Source organism: Podarcis filfolensis (assembly GCF_964270895.1).
Source record: "Podarcis filfolensis genome assembly, chromosome: 17".
Taxonomy (NCBI): Eukaryota; Metazoa; Chordata; class Lepidosauria; order Squamata; family Lacertidae; genus Podarcis; species Podarcis filfolensis.
Genome location: NC_139621.1, coordinates 5,122,323 through 5,143,999, shown reverse-complemented (window position 1 = coordinate 5,143,999; position 21,677 = coordinate 5,122,323). Strand labels below are relative to the sequence as shown.

The window sequence follows — 21,677 nt, the reverse complement described above, 5'->3', positions numbered from 1 at the left end:
TGTTTTCATAGGCTTTGAAAATCATTTATCTTATTCATTCTCACTGGAACCCTCCAAAGCGGTAAATATTTTACCTGTTTTACAGATGAGAAACTTGAGACTGGACAAAAGTTTTGAGTGGCCTCAAGCCTGTCCTGTAAAAAGTTCCCAAGGGCGTTGAGACTTGAACCTCTGGGCTCCATAGTTCAAGAGAGTGAAGGGTATTTGAAAACGGTTTGAGAAGATGACACCAATGACGTCAGCGCTACATTAAAATACCTGGTGGGCTCTTTATTAATTCATCAACACCAAAAACTCTGGCCACAAGCAGGATCAAACAGGGCGACAAATCAGCAAGAGGGCGCATATGTCTTTGTGTAATGTGAATGTGGGTGAACACAAGGCATCTTACAAACCGGACACACACAAGCAGGGGAAAACTGGTGGGCCAAGGGAGGAGCAAGGGATGAGAGACAGGGTTGAGGTAACGGGACTATTAAGGCAGAAGGAAAATCAGGGTGGGTGGGGGTTATTTGAGCCACTTTTAAATATTTTTTTAGCCAAGATGGCCCCCAGCTCTGCATTTGACATGGGAGAGATGATCACCATCAAACTGCAGCTTTCAATCAGGACGCCCAGAAGGTTAGCGGGGAAAAGAGCCCCTCCCCATACAATAACAGAACTGGGATTTGGGGAGCCCAGTGAAAGGCTCTCCCCCTTCCTCCTCAGTAATTTGGGGGCACAAGGCAGAAAAGAGGCAGGAACAAACACGAGGTGTCACAGTCCACTGACATTCAGAGACTGCCAGAGAGGTGGGGGGCAGGGGCGAGGTGGCTCCCCCAATCTTTATTTATGCCAATTCCTCCTATTCAGGCAGATACCGAAGCCTCTGCATCCCCCCCGAAACCCCCCTCCTCCCACCGGCCCCTTCCCCTTCTGTCCGCTTGACCCGTTGCAGCTGGGGCTCCCCCCCAGCCTCCCCACCTAGTCGTTTGACCCGCAGAAGATTGGGGGGCTCAGGTAGGTCCCCTCCGTCAAAGATGGCACGCCGCAGGCGCCGGGGAGGCGCTGGGAAACGCTGGGGGGTCAGGGTGCCCGCTCCTGCCAGGATCCGGCCAACCAGGTATCTGCAAAGAACAGCAAGAGAAAAAGGTGAGTCGAACGAAGGAGCGCTCTCCGCCTTTTCCCACAATCCTTTGAGGGAGCCAAGGATAGGCCTTGACTCATAAAGTTGCCTGCCATCTCCCCTCTCTCAAAAAAGGCTGGAGACTGAAGTTGCAATTTCTGATGGCATACAAGTATACCCTTCCTTACTCGCCTTGCCCACTAAACCCCACTTTCGTTGACAGAACCCAATGATGCCATTGAAACTCTCAGATGTGGATTGGTTAGTATGGGGTCTGCTCTTCTAGATTTCCCAGAGATACCAGGACTGGAAATGCCCCCCAAAAGATGCTAGACTGTTTTTGTATGCCACTACAGTGGCAAGACGTTTTTTAGTAAAAAGCTGGAAATCACAAGAAATACCAACAATAGAAGAATGGCAGATGAAGATGTTGGTTTTTTTGGAGCTGGCCGACCTGACTAGAAGAATCCACGACCAGAAAGAAGAGGAGACACAAGAGAATTGGAAGAAATTTAAAGAATATTTAGCTAAATATTGCGATACAAATTAAATAGAAAATTCTTGGAAATGATAAATAGGCTTAGGGGTAGAATAAGAATATGTGGTAGTAAATACTAAGGATTTGAAAATTAATAAAGGAGAAGAGGTTAGTAAATGAAAGGAGTTAATACATGAATTTGGAGACCTATACAGGTGATATAATGAGATTCAGTAAGAGGGGATTCGATGAAGTCAGTTATCAATGTAATGAGAATTAGGTATTTGAAGAAATAATTTTTCTTTGTGTTTAATTTATTGTAGTGTAATGTGTTTTTCTTTGTTGTGTGTTTCGTTAAGTCATTTTTGTGATAAATGTGGAAAAAATTTAAAAAATTGGGGGGGGGGGAATAGATTTCCCAGAGGTAACAGCTGGATTTTTCTCTTCCTTGGGTCTTCCCCTTCTCCATACCCTAGGATAATGGCTTCTTAGATAAATTGAAAGCTTATCTGAGATTTCTTGCTGACTTCCAGGGAAAACAGCTTGCCCCCGCAGTGACCATCTCCCATTTTGTGTGCCCCACAATACTCTGGGCTCACTGCGGTTCTACAGATGATAGACAAGCGTTCCTCACCAGCCAAGTCGATGTGGGAAAAGGTTCCCTTAAGGCAGCAAACAGAGAAATGCAAGCACTTGGACTCAGCCCTTGATCCAGGGGGCATGGAGAACAGACAATGTCTACTGCTCCTCCTGCCATCCTTCTCCAGACCTCTGCACACACACACACAAATTTTGTATTTTTCACTCTATATGACGCACCAGACCATAAGACGCACCTAGTTTTTGGAGGAGGAAAACAAGAAAAAAAAATATTCTGAAACCTCTTCAGGGCAGGGGGAGCATTCTTCCCGCTGCCCTGAAGAGGCATTGTGTTGCTTTCCCTGAAGCCAGAACAGCAAGAGGGATTGCAAAAGCAGCTATCCCTCTTGCTGTTCTGGCTTCTGGGATAGCTGCGCAGCCTGCATTCGCTCCATAAAATGCGCACACATTTCCCCTTACTTTTTAGGAGGGAAAAAGTGCGTCTTATAGAGCGAAAAATACGGTATGCTCCAGTTCCTCTGGAATAGCATGGAAGGCAATGCAGGGAGCTGTAGGAGAAAGGAGAAATTCCTCCCTCTCTTTTGCACTCACAGAAGGTGCCTCTGCTGCATCAACTAGCCCTTCACGAATGGATGGACAGCACTGGATGCAACCCAGACAGCCTATAATGCTATATAGGTAAAGGTAAAGGGACCCCTGACCATTAGGTCCAGTCGTGGCTGACTCTGGGGTTGCGGCACTCATCTCGCTTTACTGGCCGAGGGAGCCGGCGTACAGCTTCCGGGTCGTGTGGCCAGCATGACTAAGCCACTTCTGGCAAACCAGAGCAGCACACGGAAATGCCGTTTACCTTCCCACCGGAGTGGTACCTATTTATCTACTTGCATTTTGACGTGCTTTCGAACTGCTAGGTTGGCAGGAGCTGGGACTGAGCAACGGGTGCTCACCCCGTCGCGGAGATTCGAACCGCCGGCCTTCTGATCAGCAAGTCCTAGGCTCTGTGGTTTAACCCACAGCACCACCCGCGTCCTATATTGCTATATATCATGGTTTTATTACATTTTGCTAAAATTATTACATGCCAAAATCTACCTAAAGTGAATCAGGTTCCCTCCTTACTAAGAAATTAGTGACTGCGCAGTGCACTAACTAAAATTCCAGAATTCCACCTGCATGTAAGCCGCCAGATGCAAATCTGGTGACCTAACTGGAATATCCAGGTGGGGGAGGGGCTGTTGGGCCCAGCAGCATCTTTCAGATGCTTTGAACTACAGTTCTCATCAGCTCCAGCTGGCATGGCCAGCAGTCAGGAAAGAGGGGACTTGTAGTCCAGGATCTCAGGAGGACCTCGGGCAGTTCTAGGGCCCAGATTTTCTACACTGAATATTTCCTAGGCTGTGGTTTTCTTTAAAAAGGCAAAAGTACTGGAGCCCATGCCATGCTCTTCAGCCTAGCAATCTTGCTCTTTGTTTCCATGTGCGTGTGGCAGGGGCAGGCTGCATAAGTTGTTTAAAACCATGCATTTCCCAAGCATTGTTTGAATCTTCCTGAATTATTTGATAATTATTTTTATACTCCAAAAAGCCAGTTCATCATACAAGAGATGGAACGTCATTAGTGGATTACACCATTGCAGGTGAGGGTTTGCATTGCTGAACGGTTTCCTCTTGCAAAGCAAACTCCCTGCATTTGGACAAAGAGCTTGCCAGGGAGAAGGCTGGGTGAACTCTTCTCCACGACAAGCTACTTTTCTATACGCATGATTTAAAAAAAAAAAGGTGGAGATAGTCACGCATACATAGCCCCAAACCTGAAACCAGGAAAACGCTTTACTGCTTGATTCTGGTGAAAATATAAACTGCCACTGAAATTTCTTATGTACCACTTCCTGTTCCATTAACTGTTTCCTCAAATGTACTATCTTGTTATTTTAATTATATATTCTATATAAAAAGAGAGGTGTGTGAAGGCAGCCTGAATTTATTCTGCAATGGAGGACGATGTGTGGGCATTCTGCACATGCTCATAGGCCATAGCTGTCAACTTTCCCCTTTTCTTGCGAGGAATCCTATTTGGAATAAGGAAATTTCCCTTTAAAAAAGGGAAGAGTTGACAGCTATGTCATAGGCACTCCCTTCTTTATTGCTTCCTGTGTTACACAGCTGAGAATGTCATTCCAAACAGGTTCTGGGGCTAAGCCCTAGCTCAGAAATGGGACCCCATTCCAGCTACCTCAGCATCTCTGGGTCCATCTCCCCAGTGGGTTCTTCCTCCCCTCCCAGCTCCTCTTGGGGTTCAAATCCTCCTTCTGGGACCCAGTGGCGATTGCGCTGTGTTTGAGGTGGGAAGGAGTTGCCTGCTAAGCCGGTCTCATCATACTCTGGGTACAACGGGGCCCCCTTTGCTTCTTCCCAAAGCCTGAGCAAGTTGGCCAGATAGGCAGACTCCTGGTCCCGGCGATGCCCGTCTTGAAGAAGGCGCTGCAGAGCGAGGGCCAAGCGTTCGTCTGGTTGGAACTGGTTCCCGGCCGGTGCCACCGCTCTCTCTAGCGCCTGGGCCAAGCGGTCATCTTGCAGTTGGTTACCGGAGGCAGCCATGGCTCTCTCTAAGGCTTGGGCGAGGTGCTCTTCCTGCAGCTGACCACCAGGGGACGACATGGCTCTCTCCAGCGCTGCCAGCCGGACGAGTTCGGGGTAATACACCTCATTGGCCAATGCAGTCTCGACCGCCTCGTACGGCACTCCCTGCAGCTCCCGCCGAACCCTTCGGGCTCCCCCAGGTAAGTTGTGGTTCAGCCCTCCACGGGAGCCCCCTGTGGTGGGGAGAGGCTGTAAGAAACAGGGGGAAAGATTGCAAGCTGAATTTTAAGGAAAGGTCAGAAGTCAGGCTGGCAGCAATCGCAGGGAGGGGGACACGATACCACCTCTGCCCCACAGCAAGCCAGTCGCTGGGCATTTCGTGGTGTGGGCCATCATACATCAATATGGAACAGTGTAATAAAAAATTTAAGGTCTTATATATACAGTCATACCTTGGGTTGAAGTAGCTTTGGGATAAGTATTTTCAGGTTGTGCGCTGCGGCGACCCGGAAGTAACAGAGCGTGTTACTTCCAGGTTCCACCGCTCGCGCATGTGCAGACGGTCAAAATGACATCACATGCATGCGCGGAAGCGGCAAATCGCGACCCACACACGTGCAGACGTGGGTTGCGTTCACTTCTGGATGCGAACGGGGCTCCGGAACGGATCCCGTTCGCATCTAGAGGTACCACTGTATAATAAATGTTGATAAATGTAGCAACCAAGCACGTACATAGATATGTGGACCACACGTCTGGAGCAGCACAGGAAGACTGGCCTGAAACCATTTTGACTCCCAAACTGACCAAATGTTTTCTCTGCAAGGAGGGAGGGGGTGAGGGAACCTTCCCATTGTCTCAGGAATTGGGTAATCACCATCTCAAAGGAATGGCCAGACTACCAGGAAAGGCATTATCAGATAACCTGGCAGACAGGACAGAAGGGAAGAAGGGCAGATTTTGTTTACAACAACAGCGAAGTACGAAAAAGCCATTTGATATGTTTAAAGTAACTTAAGAATTAAAGTGAAAACAAAAATGGTAAAGGGCACAATTCAATCGCAAACAAAGCACTTTTACATCTTAGGTAACATCCACACCATACATTTAAAGCAAATTTACAATGGTTTTGACAGTCCTGGTTTCCCCAAGCAATTCTGGAAACTAGTTTATCCCACATGGTGCTACCATTCCCAGTACCCTTAACAAGCTACTGTTCCCAGGGTCCTTTGGGGGAAGCCACGTGCTTTAAATCTATCGTGTGGATGTGACCTTATTGGTTTTAGCAAGGGGAAGCGCTTAGCCTTTGAAACGAAACCAACAAGGTCCTGGCAGGACACAGTGTTGAGGTAACTGCCGCAGGAAGATCATTCTGAGTGTCCCAAAAGAACAGCAAATGGTTATTGAATTTATTGTCATTGCATTTTTTTGATTCCCAGGGAAACGAATTTGTGGGATTTTATGCCTCAGGTGCCATAAAACAAGCTTATTTTCTCCTGCTCCAGAGGGCAGGACCCAAACCAACAAGTTACGAGAAAGGAGATTCCAACGAAACATTAGGAAGAACTTTCTGACAGTAAGAGCTGTTGAATGGTAGAATGGTCTCCCTTGGATGGCGGCAGACTCTCCTCCCTTGGAGGGTTTCAATGAGAGGCTGGATGGCCATCTGTCAGGGATGCTTTAGCTGAGATTGCTGCTTTGCTGGGGGTTGGGCTAGATGACCCTCAGGGTCCCTTCCAGCTCCACCATTCTAGGATTCTAACTCAGTCAGTCTTGCTCACGATGCACCTTGACTTTTGGAGGTGCAGGTGTCATTTGCTGTTCTGCCTCCAGCAGCAAAACATCTTGGAATGTTTTTTCAGGTTGCGTCCCGCCCGCGGCGACCCAGAAGTACCGGAAAGGGTTACTTCCGGGATTCGCCGCTCGCACATGCACAGCCCGCGCATCTGAAGGCAGCCCTGTTTAGGGAAGCTTTTAATGTTTAACAGACCACTGTATTCACCACCTGACCCCACCCCCACTCATATTTCCCCCCTCCACCTCTTTCCCCCTATTCTTCCTAATGTCTCAACAAATGAAACCGATTTGTAAAAAAAAAAGTTGTTACGTGGAAAACAAAAATACGAGAGAGAGACTTTGCACATACCTTTGTAAATCAAGAAAATCTTTAATAAAAATACATTAAAAAACCCCACAGACCACTGTATTTTCATACTTTGTTGGAAGCTGCCCAGGGTGGCTGGGGAGACCCAGCCAGATGGGCAGGGTATAAATAATAAATTATTATTATTATTATTATTATAGTAGCACAAAATCACACTTCGTGCATGTGCACAAGTGCCAAATCATGCCACGCACCTGCACAGATACAGCACTTCAGGTTGCGGGCTTTTCATGTTGCGAACGGGCCTCTGGAACGGATCCCATTTGCAAGCAGAGGTACCACTGCATGCTGAATTATCAAGCATTACTCAGTGAGCTTCATGGCTAGGGAAGGCGTGGGGGTGAATACTACAAGCAGAGGCAGATTTAATTTTGAGTGAGTAATTGAGCCGAAAACTGCCTGCACATTTCCTGCTCTGACGTCTAGAAGAACATCAGCTAGAGACTTAAAAAAAATTAAAAAATAAAAATTAAAAAGCCAAGCCAGAAAACTAGACTATGCCTGAGCCCGTTCTATTAGACTCTTTCCAGATTTTTCTCCTTGGTTTCACTCTGGATTTTTGTCAGATTTGTGGGAACTGCAATAAGTCTGAAACAGCCAAAGGACAGAAAATGAGATGGTTTTTATTGTATCATTCGCAGTAGATGTTCACAGGACCAATTGTAGGGACCGAAAAGCTCACGTCACAATAAACTATTTTGCCTCCTGACTGCCATAGTATAGCATTTTTGCTTCTCCCTTTGTGTTTATATTTCTGCATCTCCAGATGGTATAATTGGTTAGAATCACATCCATTTTTCTCTTTTCCTTCCCATTTGTAAAAAGGCTTTGATGAAGACAGAACAACAAAGGCTGAATTTGTGTGTGTGTGTGTGTGTGTGTGTGTGTGTACCACACACATAGAAGCCTGTTTCCAAGTTCTGACCTACCAGCCCAACACACACAAACACGATCTATACCAGCCACACTCTTTCCCAAACTGCAAATTGGTTATTGCAAATCACCACATGTCCTTCATATATAAGCCATATCTACGTAACTAACAGCAGCCAAATTTCAGGGCATTACTAATCATTAATAATGATTAATATCATTGTTATTATTAACATATCAATTTGCACCATGCGCCCATCTCACATCTGGGGACCAGTAACCAAACTTCCTCTGACTAAGGCTTACCCAAATGGAGAAATTTACTTGAGCCGTAATCAAGATTCAGGAGCTGAAAGACCCTCTGGAAATGGGGTCAAGGGAGATCTGCCAGTAGAGGAGGCAGATGGGCCAGACTAAGGCCGGGGACCTCTGCATGGATGTGCACAGAAGCCCTTGAGGATGTGTCACGGTGGAAGGTCCTCCGCAGTCTTCCTGCAGAGTTAGTCACAACCACCAGGACGACGGATGCTGGGAAGCCTGGTTGGTTTGGGTACACTGAGAAATCACTTTGGTGGTTGTGAGACTCTCCTGAGCTAAGGGGGGCTCCCTTCAGCCTCTCCCACCTCAAACACACATTCTACATATGTGCAAAAGCCCCACAACCTCCAATCTGCCTCTGGCTTTGTTCAAACTACCCCTGCCCCTTAATAAGGAGTCAAGACTCCTACAGTTGAGATGGGTGGCAATGCACAGCAGACAGGCCACTGACATAAAAGCCCATCAGTGAAAATTGTACCTTAATATGTTTCCCGTTTATTGCAGATTTTAAGTATTCTTTGATATATATTTTCATTCCTGCTTTCAACTCTTGTCTTTTATTGGCATTTTAAAAAATGTTTTAATTTTAATGCTGGTTTTATTGTTCTGCAACTCGTTTAGAGGCTCTATTGACAATCAATTAGTATATGAATTTTGTTCAATAAAATGCCCCAAAATACATGCCCTGAATTATTTTTTAAAACGAATAGTACATGGCATGTATTTCAGTACCCTTCACTTTGCACCTCCTTTTACACACACACACACACACACACACACACACACTCCGTCTTACACAGATGGATAACAGGTGCAAAAATAACGGTGTACTTCTTTTGCGGCCCATCTGCCCACTCGGATATCACACGCACAGACACACCCCGCAATTTGGCTTGCCCCCGTCACACCCTTTCCACAAAAGCCCCACAACCTTAGCTCATCCTTAGTCCGCGCACCCACACTTTGTACACAGCAACGCCCCCAGCACTCGCTCGGCCCTTTGCACACATGCACACGCTTCTTCTGCTGTGCGTAATTCTTGGAAACGATGGAGCTGAATTCGTAACGCATCCTTTACCTTTCCACCCACAAAAGCCCCCAGTTGCTCACAGAGGGAACAGGCATGAGTCACAAGCACACGCACAAAAACACACACGAGCGCCCCCCTTTTTTTAATCGGGGGGGGGGGCGAAAAAGATGCACAAATGACTCGCTGTTTTTTGCTTCCCAGCACAGAAACACACGCAGATTGCCAGATGTCCTGCACAGTTTGGAGAGCATCCTTATTCCAGATCACCATCATTTAGATGAAAAACGCTCCTCATCCACACACACACCCTCCATCCCCACAGTGCCCCATTAATTGGGCTCTTGGGTGCCCCCCTCCCGCGTCTCCTTTCTCCCTGGGCTGCCAACAACGACTATTCAGTCATTCTTTACAGAAATCAGATGCGCGCCCTCCAGAGCGCGGCTGGCTGCGCAGAGGCAGAAAAGCAGGTGCGCTACAGAAAGGTGCCGGCAGAGCCAATGGTTCTGGATCGCTCCAGCAAGGAAGCCAAGCCGCAGGGCCAGGGGCTCGTCTGCGTGTCCTCTGGGTGTGGAGTCCCCAGATAACCCGGCACCCGTAACGCGCGATATCGGATCCCTCGCCCCCTCCGCGGATGTTCGCCCATCCCGCCAGTGGCTCGCGTCCCCCCGGTCATCCTGCGCGCCCGGCGGGCTGATGCTCCGGCGCCGGTTCTGGGTTCGAATCGCCTACCTTGGCGGCTCCGAGGCCCGAGAGCAGCGCGAGCAGCAGCGCTGGGCCCATCGCTCCCTCTGGGTTGGACGGGAGGCCGAGGCTGCCCAGACGGCGGCGGCGGCGACAGCAAGCGAGCGACGGAGCCGAGCCCGGACTGCGCCAGAGGAGGCGGCGGCGGCGCCAGACAAGAGCCGGAGCTCCGCCTCGCTGCCGCGGCCCCGCCTCTGCCCATCGCTCCGCGCCCGGGGCTCAAGGACAGCGGGGGGCATAGGAGCCAGCGGGGGGAGGGCGAGGTGCCTTCGCCCCCCCTAAAATATTTGAGCATATTTGAGCCCCACCCCAAAGTTCATGGGCATTGTCTCCTTCAAATGGTTTTGTGTGCGCCACGTCTTATGATTGATTATTCGGGGCGAGGCTTACCTGCCCCCCACCCAATATTTTATTGAAGTTAGCACCTTGGGCGGGGTGCGGGGGGAGGAGAAGCACGGGCACTCCGGTACCTCCGCCTCCGATTTTACCGGCCAAGGACAGGGGGCACCGGAGCGCGTGCAAAGTGCATCCCTTCCAGCGCCAAGCTATCTGCACAGCCTCCGTGACTGTGTAGAAAGGTGTGGTTTTGTTTCGTTTTATTATTATTTTTAAAGAACAAACCTTTTTCCTGAAGGGAGTCATACTGTTAATCTCTCTCTCTCTCCACCCCACTCTCTGTGGAGTTTAATTTCAGACAGAACTCACTTTTGGCCCGCTTGCCATGAAAAGGGGTGCAATATTATTCAATTTTATATTAGTTGTTTATTAAATCCATTAAATTAAATTTAAAATAAATTTACTGAATTCATCCAAAGAACACAGGGCGCTTGCAGTTCTCTGGCATAGATAGAGCAATGCTGACCAAATGTTTCTGAGCATGTGTAGAGTGCATTCAGCCTGCTACTTACTCAGAGAGAACTTAAATGAAGGGAAAAGCTTCCAGGCGTCTCTTTTATTTTCACCTCCTGCTTCCAACCTTCCAACCCTCATTATATTCCCCTTTCATGCTCTCTTTTTCCTTCCAGTGCCTCATTTAGCCTATCTCCTTTTCCTTTCCTTTTAAAAATGTTTTAGCACCCACGGCACCCACAAAGGGTGGGATAAGGACACCCCATATTAAATTCACAGCAACCCTGCGATGTAGCTAATGCTGAGAGTTACCAACCGATCCAAGGAACATCCCGTGAGTTTTGTGGCCAGGCAGCTTCTCGCGTCCAATATGTTGTCCCCTACACAGTGGCTCTGGCGTACCCTTTAAGATATTAGCCAACTCTAAAAGTCTATTTCTGCATTCATGGTGATTTGTGCTTCTTGTGGTTAGTCACAATTCCACTTTCAATGCTATTTGTACTTATCTGCAAAAGCTTTGGAATGGATATTCTGCTTCGTTTCCATTTATTTATATATAAATTTTTATTAGTTTTTTAACATATCATTTTCAACAGTAATTAAACGTACTTTTCCATCTTATACAATTTTTTTTTTGCTTCCATCAATCACATCTGAAAATTTTCCAATCTAATCACTTAATATACATTTCTTACTTTCCCTATTACATTTAAATCTCATAACTAATATCTCTATTCTTTTTCTACTTTGCAACATTTCATCTATTTCTCCTTACAAAACTTCTTGTAGTCCTACTAACGTAATTTGTTCATTACTTTTGCTCTTCAAATAATTCATAAACTTCTTCCAATCTTCTGTGAATCTCTGGTCCCGCAGGTTTCGAATCTTTCCTGCTCTATGCTCTCTATACGTATGACTGTACAGCCATCTATTCCAGCAACAAAATCATCAAGTTTGCTGATGACACTACGGTGGTAGGGCTCATTTCAGGAGGGGATGAGTCCGCCTATCGGGACGAGGTGGAGCGGCTCTGTGTTTGGTGTGGAGAGAACAATCTGGCTCTTAATACGGCTAAGACCAAGGAATTAGTGGTGGATTACAGGAAAAAAAAGGCGGACATTCAGCCCTTGCATATTAATGGGGAACGGGTGGAGAGGGTGGCGGAATTCAGGTTTTTGGGAGTAACTATCGATCAGGGCATGACTTGGAGCGCAAATACCACTGCTCTGGTGAAGAAGGCCCAGCAGAGAATTTATTTCCTCAGACTTTTAAAGAAGAACAATCTGAGTGAGAGACTGCTGGTGTCCTTCTACCGAGGCTCCATAGAGAGCATTCTTACATACTGTATTTGTGCTTGGTTCTCCAGTTGTACAGCTAGGGAGAGGAAGGTGCTCCAGAAGGTCATAACCACAGCACAAAGGATTATTGGTCAACCTCTCCCATCCTTGGAAGAATTGTACGGTTCCCGTTGTCTTAGGAAAGCAAACAACATCCTGCAGGATTCATCTCACCCGGGACACAGTCTGTTTGCACTACTGCCGTCTGGCAGGAGATATAGAAACATCAAGTCAAGGACAAATAGACTGAAAAACAGTTTCTACCCGAGAGCTGTGGCCCTTTTGAATGCTGTAACTCGATAGTGTGACTTGGGGAGATTGATGGGTGTGGGTGTGGGTGTGGCTGGAATGTGGTTTGTGGGTTGTTGTTGTTGTTTTGCTTTTGTTGTTTTTAAGGGATGGCATCCAATTTCGTTGCACTTGTGCAATGTTGCACGTGTGTAATGACAATAAAGAATCTATCTATCTATCTATCTATCTATTTTATCCAATTCTGCGTAGTCCATTGATTTTGTCTGCCATTCTTCTTTCATCGGAATTTCTTCTCGCTTCCATTTCTGGGCTAACAATACTCTTGTCGCTGTTGTTGTCATTTCCAATCAGTGCCTGCTGCGTATGTTCTTCCTGCTGAAATCCTGTAACTTTCCATACCACAAATGTTCTGTGTTTTATCCTGCTTTTGTGTCAAGAATATGTTGCAGGCTAAACCCACAATAAAACTCCAGCTTGGAGATGTTCAAACGGCATAGCTACTGGAGCACCCTTGAGGCAGAATTCATGTAAGCCAAGTGAGTCTAGCAAGCTCAAGTGTCTTCCAGAGTGAATCTGGTTTCAAGCATTCACCACCACTACCAAGCCCAGTGTGGGTTCAGCTCCTGCGGGTGGCAGACTTCCTGGACACTCTTCCTGGAAGAGCCAACCAAACTACACAGTAGGTGCCATCAGGACTGGGCTTTGGGGCAGAATGAGCAAGAGGGGATCTCAGATGCAGATCTCAGAAGGTCTGCTCCCTTGTCTTTGTCAAGGAAATGTATTGGGCAACTCCCTCTAAGCAACACTGTTCTCCACACTGGGGAGCGGGGACACACACCTTAAAAGCAGCATCCCTGCTCTGCTCTCCATAACCTATATTTTCTAGTCCCAGTGTATCCATCCTCCCCTCCCTTTCCTGCATCCACCCTCAACCCCTTCAGGCCAGTGATACGTTTTCCTCCTATGTATAATCTGCACATGATGGAACCAGATCTCTCTCTCTCTCTCTCTCTCTCTCTCTCTCTCTCTCCTTAGTGGTGGGTTCATCTTGTCTTGACATTTGGAGAACTTAGACCCACCCACCTAGAGAGAGAGAGAGACAGGCTTAGAGAGAGATGATTCTTGCATCCTGTGTCCAGTTTCTGAACATCTAAGGCTTCAGTCCTAAGCACACAATGCCATGAACGTGACATTAAAATCCCCATGACATGCCAAGCTCTCATATTAGGATAAGTCAAAGTGTTTTATATGTTAATGTTTTGTAAACAAACACAAATATTAATACATTAGGGTAGTGCTTTGTGACTTGGCTACAGTCTTGAGGCTGCTGGTTTTTGCCTAGGTAAGCAGTAATCTCACTTTTAGCACTGGAGAAACCCAGCCAGATGGGTGGGGTATAAATAATAAAGTTATTAAATTATTATTATTATTGCCTATTTCACTATGATGGAAAATCTGGGGTGTAATTCATTCGACACATGAACTTTTCCCAGTTAAATGCAACTAAATGTTATATTTCCCAATCCGTACACAGACACAGCCCTGGGATCACAAGAATACTGCAGGCTAGAAGTACGATCAAAATCTAAAATGTCTGTGGCTCCGTAGGTAGGGAGTTTAACTTGGGAGATGTCAGTTCAAGTCTGCCCACAGCCAGAGGGCCCTTGAACAAATCACTGTCATCACTTTGGGATCCAAAGAGATACAGAACTTCTGGAGACCACTTGCAGCACAGCCCCACTCCAGCCCAAGCCCCTCTGTCAACAGCCCACAAGTCCCCACATCCCTCCCCTGCTCTCCTTGTCAAGCCACAGGCTCCTTGCAGCTGGCTTTGATGTTCTTCCATTTGTAGAATGGGAATAATAGTGATCTGGGCTCATATTAGAAAATGCAACCTTGGCCAGCATGCTCTTTGCAACAGTTTCCCTCTTTTGGCTGAGTGGCAGTAAAGTTCCAGGGGCGACACTACTGGGTTCAGAGACTTATTATGGTCTCTTTGTAATATTTCCTCCATTTATGAACATGCAAGCAGGAGTCCGAGTGGAGGCAAACAGCAGGTACTGCTCCATGGAGGCAAATCTGCTACTCCTACCCCAGCCTTCAGGCAACTCCAGGCAGCCTCCCAAGCACTCAGCCCCAGCCCTGCAGATGAATTGACCAGTCAGGAAATATCTACAGACTTTGGAAAGCAATGGAAGCTTCCCTTCCAGGGTAAATAGCAGCTTAAGAGCGGGGCAGCATTTTCAGCAGCTTGAAGGAATGCTTTTTAAAAAAAACCCATTCATCTGATCCTGTTGGGCGGGGGGAGCTTGGAAGTTGCATTAAATAAACAAATAAAACTTGAACTGTTAATTGCAGTTAATACCAGGTCTAATTTGGTCTTCAAGCTATTTTGCATCAAATCCCAGATTCTCATCCAAAGTCAGTTTAAGCAAAACTATAGGGATTGATTATTACGAATGAGTCCAACAGCAAATTCACAACAGTACTTCTAATTTAAACAATAATTTTCTTCTTTTAACCGTGCTGGTTCAAATTTGTAGTTCTATTTTTTGTATTAAGGGAGAAAAATGCTTTCTGGAAGACCTTGTCTCCAATCTCTATCCTGTTTAGTTTTATCCATCTTTCTGTTTTGAAAAAGGAAGGCAGTAACAACAGCATACCTCACGGCGATTGTCTCTCAAATGTATACTGGACCTTCGGTAAAAACACAAAGTAGATTTTGGAATATTGTGCCTTGTCATCTTTCACACACCCCTTGCAACGCAGGCTCACTTATGCGCTCTCTGTCCTTCCCTCCCCACTCTTCTCCCAAACAGTTATTGCAATTTTGCTTTCTGCTGCATCCATCGCCATGGAGACGTAATGACTCATTTAGGAATTGGAGCGGGTTGTGGCAGGAGGCAGGTGTGGTGCACGATGGGATTGGCCTGGACTCAGCCCGCAATAAAACAGATGCGTCCCCACTTCCGATGTTGCTCTTGGGATCCAAAGAGATGCAGAATTTCTGGAGACCACTTGCAGCACAGCCCCACTCCAGCCCAAGCCCCTCTGTCAACAGCCCACAAGTCCCCACGTCCCTCCCCTGCTCTCCTTGTCAAGCCACAGGCTCCTTGCAGCTGGCTTTGATGCCCCTTCTCTCTTCCAGCCTACAGCAAGCAAGGGCGTGTGAGTGAGTGGATGCTGAGCTCTCCTGGCCTGTTTCCCATTCCGCCTCAAGTTAATGGCTCTGTAAGTAATCCTAGCCTGGCCTGGGGCTCTGGGAGGCATAGCCCACCCCTGGGAGACTGGCTCTCACACTCTCCTAAGTGGGATGAATTACTTATGGTTGAATCCATTACCTCTTATGCTGCTGTTGTGTCTTTTGGTCTCCCACACAGCTTTCTTCGAATTGCCTGACATTGCTTCCCCGCAGCCAACCCCTCGAATGCTCTTCAGTGGGTGATGATGGCACAGCTGCCCTGTGAGGTGGGGAAATAATTATACTGAGAACTCCATTGTCAAATGCTGTCACACAGCTCCTTTTGGGCGACTGTTTGGATCACGGCCTACGGTTGCCAACTTCTCTTTTTTAAAACCATTCTCTGCTCCTGTATCTTGAAACAGTGGCTTGATCTGAAGCAATTAGGACAATGGGAAGGTGCCTTATACCAAGTAAGACCATTGGTCTATTTATCTTAGTGCTGCCTACACCAGCCGCCCCCAGATGGGTCCCTTCTTTTGTAATATACAGTTATTGATTCACAAGGGTTCACCTGAGCTTAGGTTGCCGGTGGATGTGACTTAGCAGGCTCTCAGCAGGCTCTGCCACCTTTTCCCTCTCTTTTTGTGCTTCCTGGAACAAACAAGAAGCCATGCAACCTGGGTTCCCTACAAGTCAACTGAATCTCCCTAAAATTAGATTTTTATAGCCTGCATCTTTGCTAATCCAACGTGTAGGATTATTGTAATGTCAACGTATAGAGATTTGTTTGATACTTCTGGAAACGCTGTGAGTAAAATATTCATTTATTTGTGAGGTGTCTGTGATTTATTCTAGCCTAAGTATTTCCATGGGGAACATTTGTTTAAAGGTGGATGAGGGCAGATGTAGAAACTAACCAAGTTTTAATGTGCTTAGAACAATCGCCATTGTGTTAACTCGGCTATGAGAGAGTAAGAGCTCTCTTCCATACCTCTCTCTCCAACACTCTCCAGATGTTTGGGACTACAGTTTTCGTCATCTCTGACCAGTGGGTGTGCTGGCTGAGGATTGTTGGTCATGCCCCAAAAGCAGCTAAGTGAGGAATCCTGCACAAAACAGCAGTGCCAGCTATCCCCAAAGCATCTGTCTCCCAGAATTGAAGAACAGGGCTAGCTCCAGAGGGTGGCAAGGCTGGGCATTTGCCAGGACCCCCAAAACAATAGGTGTCCATCCCACCGCAGCAGGGCTTCCATTTTGCACATAATAGCTAAGAAGATCAGGTGCAGGCAAAGAGCATTCTCAGTGTTCACATCCCTCCTCTTATGGGCTAGGGAGGTCCACTGAGGTTGCCACACTTGATGGATCCCCAAATCCTGGAGCCAGCACTGTTGGGTAATAATAACTCTGCATAAATAGCTGGGGAAATATCCAGGCACTGCACTGATAATTTTTTGCCTCTTTAGGTCCACCTCCCTGTTTGCATCTTCCTGCCCCTCAAAGCACAGACTTTTGTTTTCCTGATTCCTTGCCCTTGCCCTCTGCTGGTAAGCAATAATTTCTTACTTTTTATTACTATTTTTAAAAATGTTGGTGCTGTGGCCCACATGGAAAAGGAAGGCCACGTCTTTCCCTGAGAGCAACAGAACCAGCCAAAGGCCTCAGCTCATGCGCGTAGCTTTGTTTGAGGTGAGAGCCATCTGGCTGCTATCAGGGCCACCCAAGAGACAAGGTGAGGCAGGGTCTGCTGAGGCAGCAAACCCCAATGTCGACCTTTCCCTCACCACCCCACCTTCTTCCTGATGTAGATCTTCTCTCGCCGCTTCTTCTCTGGCGGGCAGGAGGGCGCCATTTTGGGGTCCATCTCAGGTGCCAAAATGTCTTGGGCCAGGCTGGGCTGCTATGCAAAGATTTGGTTTAGCAGCATGGAATGCCCAGAAGCAGCAAACGTCGAATGCAGACAGGAAACCCTTTTAAGCCCCAGGGCCGCATTCCCTTCTGAGCAGCCTTCTAGGGGCCACATGCCAGTGATGGGCGGGGCCAGCAGCAGAAGTGGGTGGGGCAAGGAATCAAAATTTGCCCTTTGTACAGTGGGTGAGGGGGAGTGGCTTTGAGAGAGGCAGTGTGGCCTTGGGAGAGTCCTGAGGGGGGCCAAATCGAGAGATTTGGAAGGATGCATTAAACCCTGGCTGGGAGGTTCTCCATTCCTGTAATAATACATGCAGGGTGCCGGAAAAGAAAGGTGGAAGCCAGAAATCCACAGAGAGCTATTATATAAAAAGATCCACTGATCTACAATTTTATTTTATTTTTAAGTTTTAGGTCCCATATGAAAATACTGTAGTAATTTTGGGAGCTCATTTGGGAGCGGAAATAATACGGATATGCTACATTTCCTACTAATTGTTCCAAGCGTTTCACGTCATTGTAAGCATCACAACAGCCCTCTAGTGTAGGCTGTCATTATCCCCAGGCTGTGGAGTAGGGAAATAGTCACGTGACTGGGGCTACCCAGTGAGCAGGGCTGACCCAAGACATTTTGGCCCCTGTGGTGTATCCCAAATGGCGCCCTCCTCTCTGCCAGGAAAGAAGGGGGGAGGGAAGATCTCCATCAGGAACAAGGGCAAGGGGAGAAAGATCTGCATTGGGATTCTGCTGTCTGAGGCAGTCACCTCACCTTGCCTAATGAGTGGGCCAGCCTTGCCAGTGAATTCAGGGTGTGGTTAGACTTGAACAGTGAGTCGTCATCGTCCACCTCAGTAATATTCTTACCAGGGCAGCCCCAAACCAATTATCAGTAAAAGCCCCTGCAGAAGATGTAGTAATTCTTGTGGGGGAAGAAGATGTAGTAATTCTTGTGGGGGAAGAAGATGTAGTAATTCTTGTGGGGGATACAGTCTCTCTCTTCACCCTGAGGACAAGAGAATGGGGACAGTTGTGCCAGCCCATTTCTGACTTCAACTCATTCCGTACAAGTGACCGAATAGAATTCATTTTCACAAACTGGTACGTTCCCTTCCTTTTGCTTCACAGTGGCCAGAGCTCTCAACAATGACTGGGGTGACTCGGTTTCAAATCTGTACATTCTCTTGGCCAAACCTACCTTTCAGGGTTTTTGTGAGGACGAAATGGGGTGGAAGGGGCAAAAACCACGATTGCTGTCCTGTGCCCCTCAAAGTGCAGGCAAGGCGAGACTGTAACAAATCAATAATACTAGGCATGGGTAGGCAAACTATGGCCTGGGGGCTGGATTCGGCCCAATCACCTTCTAAATCTGGCCAGTGGATGGTCAGTGTGTTTTTACATGAGTAGAATGTGTCCTTTTATTTAAAATGCATCTCTGGGTTATTTGTGGGGCATAGGAATTCATTCTTTTTTTCTTTTCTTTTCAAAATATAGCCTGGCCCCCCACAAGTTCTGAGTGACAGTAGATCGGACCCCTGCTGAAAAGGTTTGCTGACCCCGGATACTAGGGAACATAAAAAGGGTCTGCAATTTGGGAACAGGCTTAAGAAGAAAACCCAGTTCTTCCCTAAGACACAACAAGATGCAAAACTTGTTCTGCCTCGGGCAACAAAATGGCTTGGGAGAAATATATTCTGTAGCAGGAGACCAGATATATTGAGGTGCAGCTGCTTCTACTGGAGGGGGGGGACAGCTGTTTATTATGCCGGACGCTGATCAGTGTCAGTTGCCCCTTGGGTGGAGCAGCTTCTGGCCTGGTGGCATTTCGTGTAGAGATAAAACGGCTCTCTCAAACTGAATTTAGCCCACCCACTCCCTGGACCCCAGCCCAGGCAGGCGCAGGGGAGTGGCTATTTTGTGCAATAGCCGAGGCTATTTTGTTTCCCTCCCCAGCTATCGGGCTGAGCTACAGTCAGGATGTTATGACGACAGACAGACAAGCTGGAGCATCAGCCAGCCCAGAATGGACCGAGTGTGAAAGGCAGGCGGAGAGGGCAGCCTGTGCCAAACGGCGAGTGTGTTTGGCGTGGCCAAGTGCTGTGGAGGAGTGAGAAGGGAACCCGGGGTCCATTCCTGTCCTCTGAGCTGCTTGCAGGTAAATCAAGGCTTTGCTAGCACCCAGATTCTCTCAACACCTATCGCCCTCATATTACCCAGTTCTTTTGTACTTAATTGTGACATTTTCCTGTATGATTGTGATCCCGGCAGCTCTTTCCAGAAGGCTTCCCTGCATGCCTTTTGACTGGAAGTTTATCTCTTGTGATGGGGTCTTCCTTCTGCGTGCCATTTAGCATGTCACTGATCTTTGCATGAAAGCTATGTATTCTTTTATTATTTAGTCAGCATTTTGCAAGGTACTTGTGGTCTCTGCACAATCTGCCTTCTTGAATGGCACTCCAGAATCTTCCTGCTCGAACAGCTTGCTTTAAAAGAGGCATTTATCTCACCTCGGAGGGAAAGCCATCTCTGCTTGTACCATTACTTGCTGCACCGGAGGATTAGGGCTCTAGGAGGTCCCCGGTTCAGTCCCTGACATCTCCAGTTGGAGCTGGGAGAGCCTGAAACAATGGAGAGCTGTTGCCAGTCCGAGTTGACAGTATTGGGCTGGATGGACTTGGTATACGGCAGCTTCATATGCTCCTGGGAAGTGGTTGTAATTATGTCACGGGCTCATCTAGACATGTTCTGTGGAGGCGGAGACCAAACCCAAAATACTTGGTTATGCTGAAGGGGCAGTCAAAACAGCCATTAAACCAAATTATGTTGCTGCAAAGAACCCTGGCAAAATGTATCTCTGTAGGGGGGCAGGGAATACCAGAAGCATGATGTATAACCATGGTTGAGAAGAGGCCTGCAGCTGAAGTTTTTTGGAGTCTTGGGTGTACCTGGAACCCTACTTTAAAAAATAAAAAAATATTGTACTTGCCCTTTTGAAGTTAGAGGTCTATCTTCTCTAAATAGGCCGACACCATCATTTTGTTTGTTTGTTAATATTTTCATTGTTTGCCGTTTCTTCCTTCCCTGTGAATAAAAACAATAAGAAGAAATATCGGCAATGGATCATAGCAATCTGTAGTGCAGCATAATACAGCTAAATTAAATACAATCTGAACAGCGTGGAAAATGGGAAGGGGGCTTGGTGGAGAGACCCCAATACTAACTTAGAACAGCGCCTTATGAGAATCTGTGTATGGGAACAAATGGAAATTACGATGGGTTAGGCATTATACAGAGATAAGATATGCACACCATCATGCATTTAAAGCCCACACCAAAAATCTGGGAACTGTAGTTGGGTATGGGTGTTGTGAATTGTAATTGTGTGAGGGGGAAACTATAGTTCCCAGGAGTCTTTTGGGAAAAGTCGTGTGCTTTAAGTGTTTGGTGTGTAGGCAGCCCTGATATGGGTGTGCATTGTTGTGCTGCCCAGTCTCCGGATGGTGTGCCCATAAGGAGGTGTATAGATTGGCTCTATAATATAAAAAGTGCCATTCTGCATGGCTGAATGTGGCACAAATGTTCAGCAACCATCCACTTCACCATTACTGGAGTTTGACTCCATATCCTTAACCAGAAAGGCAGCAGCTCCCTTGCTGCTCTACGATGAGCCATTTCTGTCTGTGGATGGAAATACAGAAGCCTGGAGCGCAAGTCAGATCTGGACACTTTTCATTGATTTCGATGGGAGAGTTGAACACCTGCTGCTCAGGCAGCGTACTGGTTAGCGTAGCCAATTTCCCCCCTCTCTCACCCCCCAGCTTATGTGCTATGAAAACTGACATGACAACCCTGTAGAATGTAGCAGGTGACTCTTCGCCCCCATCTCTGTATCTCCATGTTGGGAAAAAGATTCTGCTATTGAATTCCTGCTGGTCATTCATTTGTTAAAGGCGCAGAACTCTAGCAGGAAGAAATAATGTTTCAGACCATCCAAGTGTCCCTATTTTCCAGGGACAGTCTCAGATTTACAGAAGCTGTCCCAGTTTCTGTTTTGATCCCAGAATGTCCCGCTTTTCCTTAGGACATCTCTATTTTCACTGAAGAAATGTTGGAAGGTATGGAGTTATGCGACCCCTGAGCCAAAGAGTTAAGTAACTATACAACTTTTAGAAGACATCTGAAAGCAGCCCTGTACAGGGAATTGTTTTTTGTTTTTTTAATGTTTAATGTTTTACAGTGGTACCTTGGGTTACAGACGCTTCAGG

The 21,677-nt window shown here is 47.0% G+C and overlaps 2 protein-coding genes and 1 long non-coding RNA gene across 4 annotated transcripts in view; 1 reads left to right on the top strand and 2 right to left on the bottom strand.

The window, feature by feature from the left end:
- Positions 1-245: 245 nt before the first annotated feature.
- PCSK1N (proprotein convertase subtilisin/kexin type 1 inhibitor) lies at positions 246-10,040 on the bottom strand. The gene is made up of 3 exons (XM_083593951.1): positions 9,877-10,040; positions 4,416-5,011; positions 246-1,106 (listed from the first exon to the last, which is right to left on the bottom strand). The coding sequence occupies exons 1-3, from the start codon at positions 9,925-9,927 to the stop codon at positions 845-847; spliced, it is 909 nt and encodes a 302-aa protein (XP_083450077.1). The 5' UTR covers positions 9,928-10,040; the 3' UTR covers positions 246-844.
- A 4,384-nt stretch (positions 10,041-14,424) lies between these two features.
- On the bottom strand, positions 14,425-20,491 carry LOC310753115. Its single transcript, XR_014543198.1, has 3 exons — positions 20,399-20,491; positions 15,668-15,787; positions 14,425-15,023 (listed from the first exon to the last, which is right to left on the bottom strand). It is a non-coding gene; the product is annotated as an uncharacterized lncRNA (long non-coding RNA).
- The window catches only part of LOC310752905 (myoD family inhibitor domain-containing protein-like), a gene marked incomplete at its 3' end in the record, with an annotated part of 25,829 nt that continues 22,289 nt past the window's right edge, over positions 18,138-21,677 (top strand). The window contains exons 1-2 of one of the 2 annotated variants that reach the window (XR_014543042.1): positions 18,138-18,243; positions 19,366-19,567. Of the gene's footprint in view, positions 18,244-19,365; positions 19,568-21,677 lie in introns of those variants that run through there. The other variant, XM_083594062.1, reaches the window with a different exon arrangement.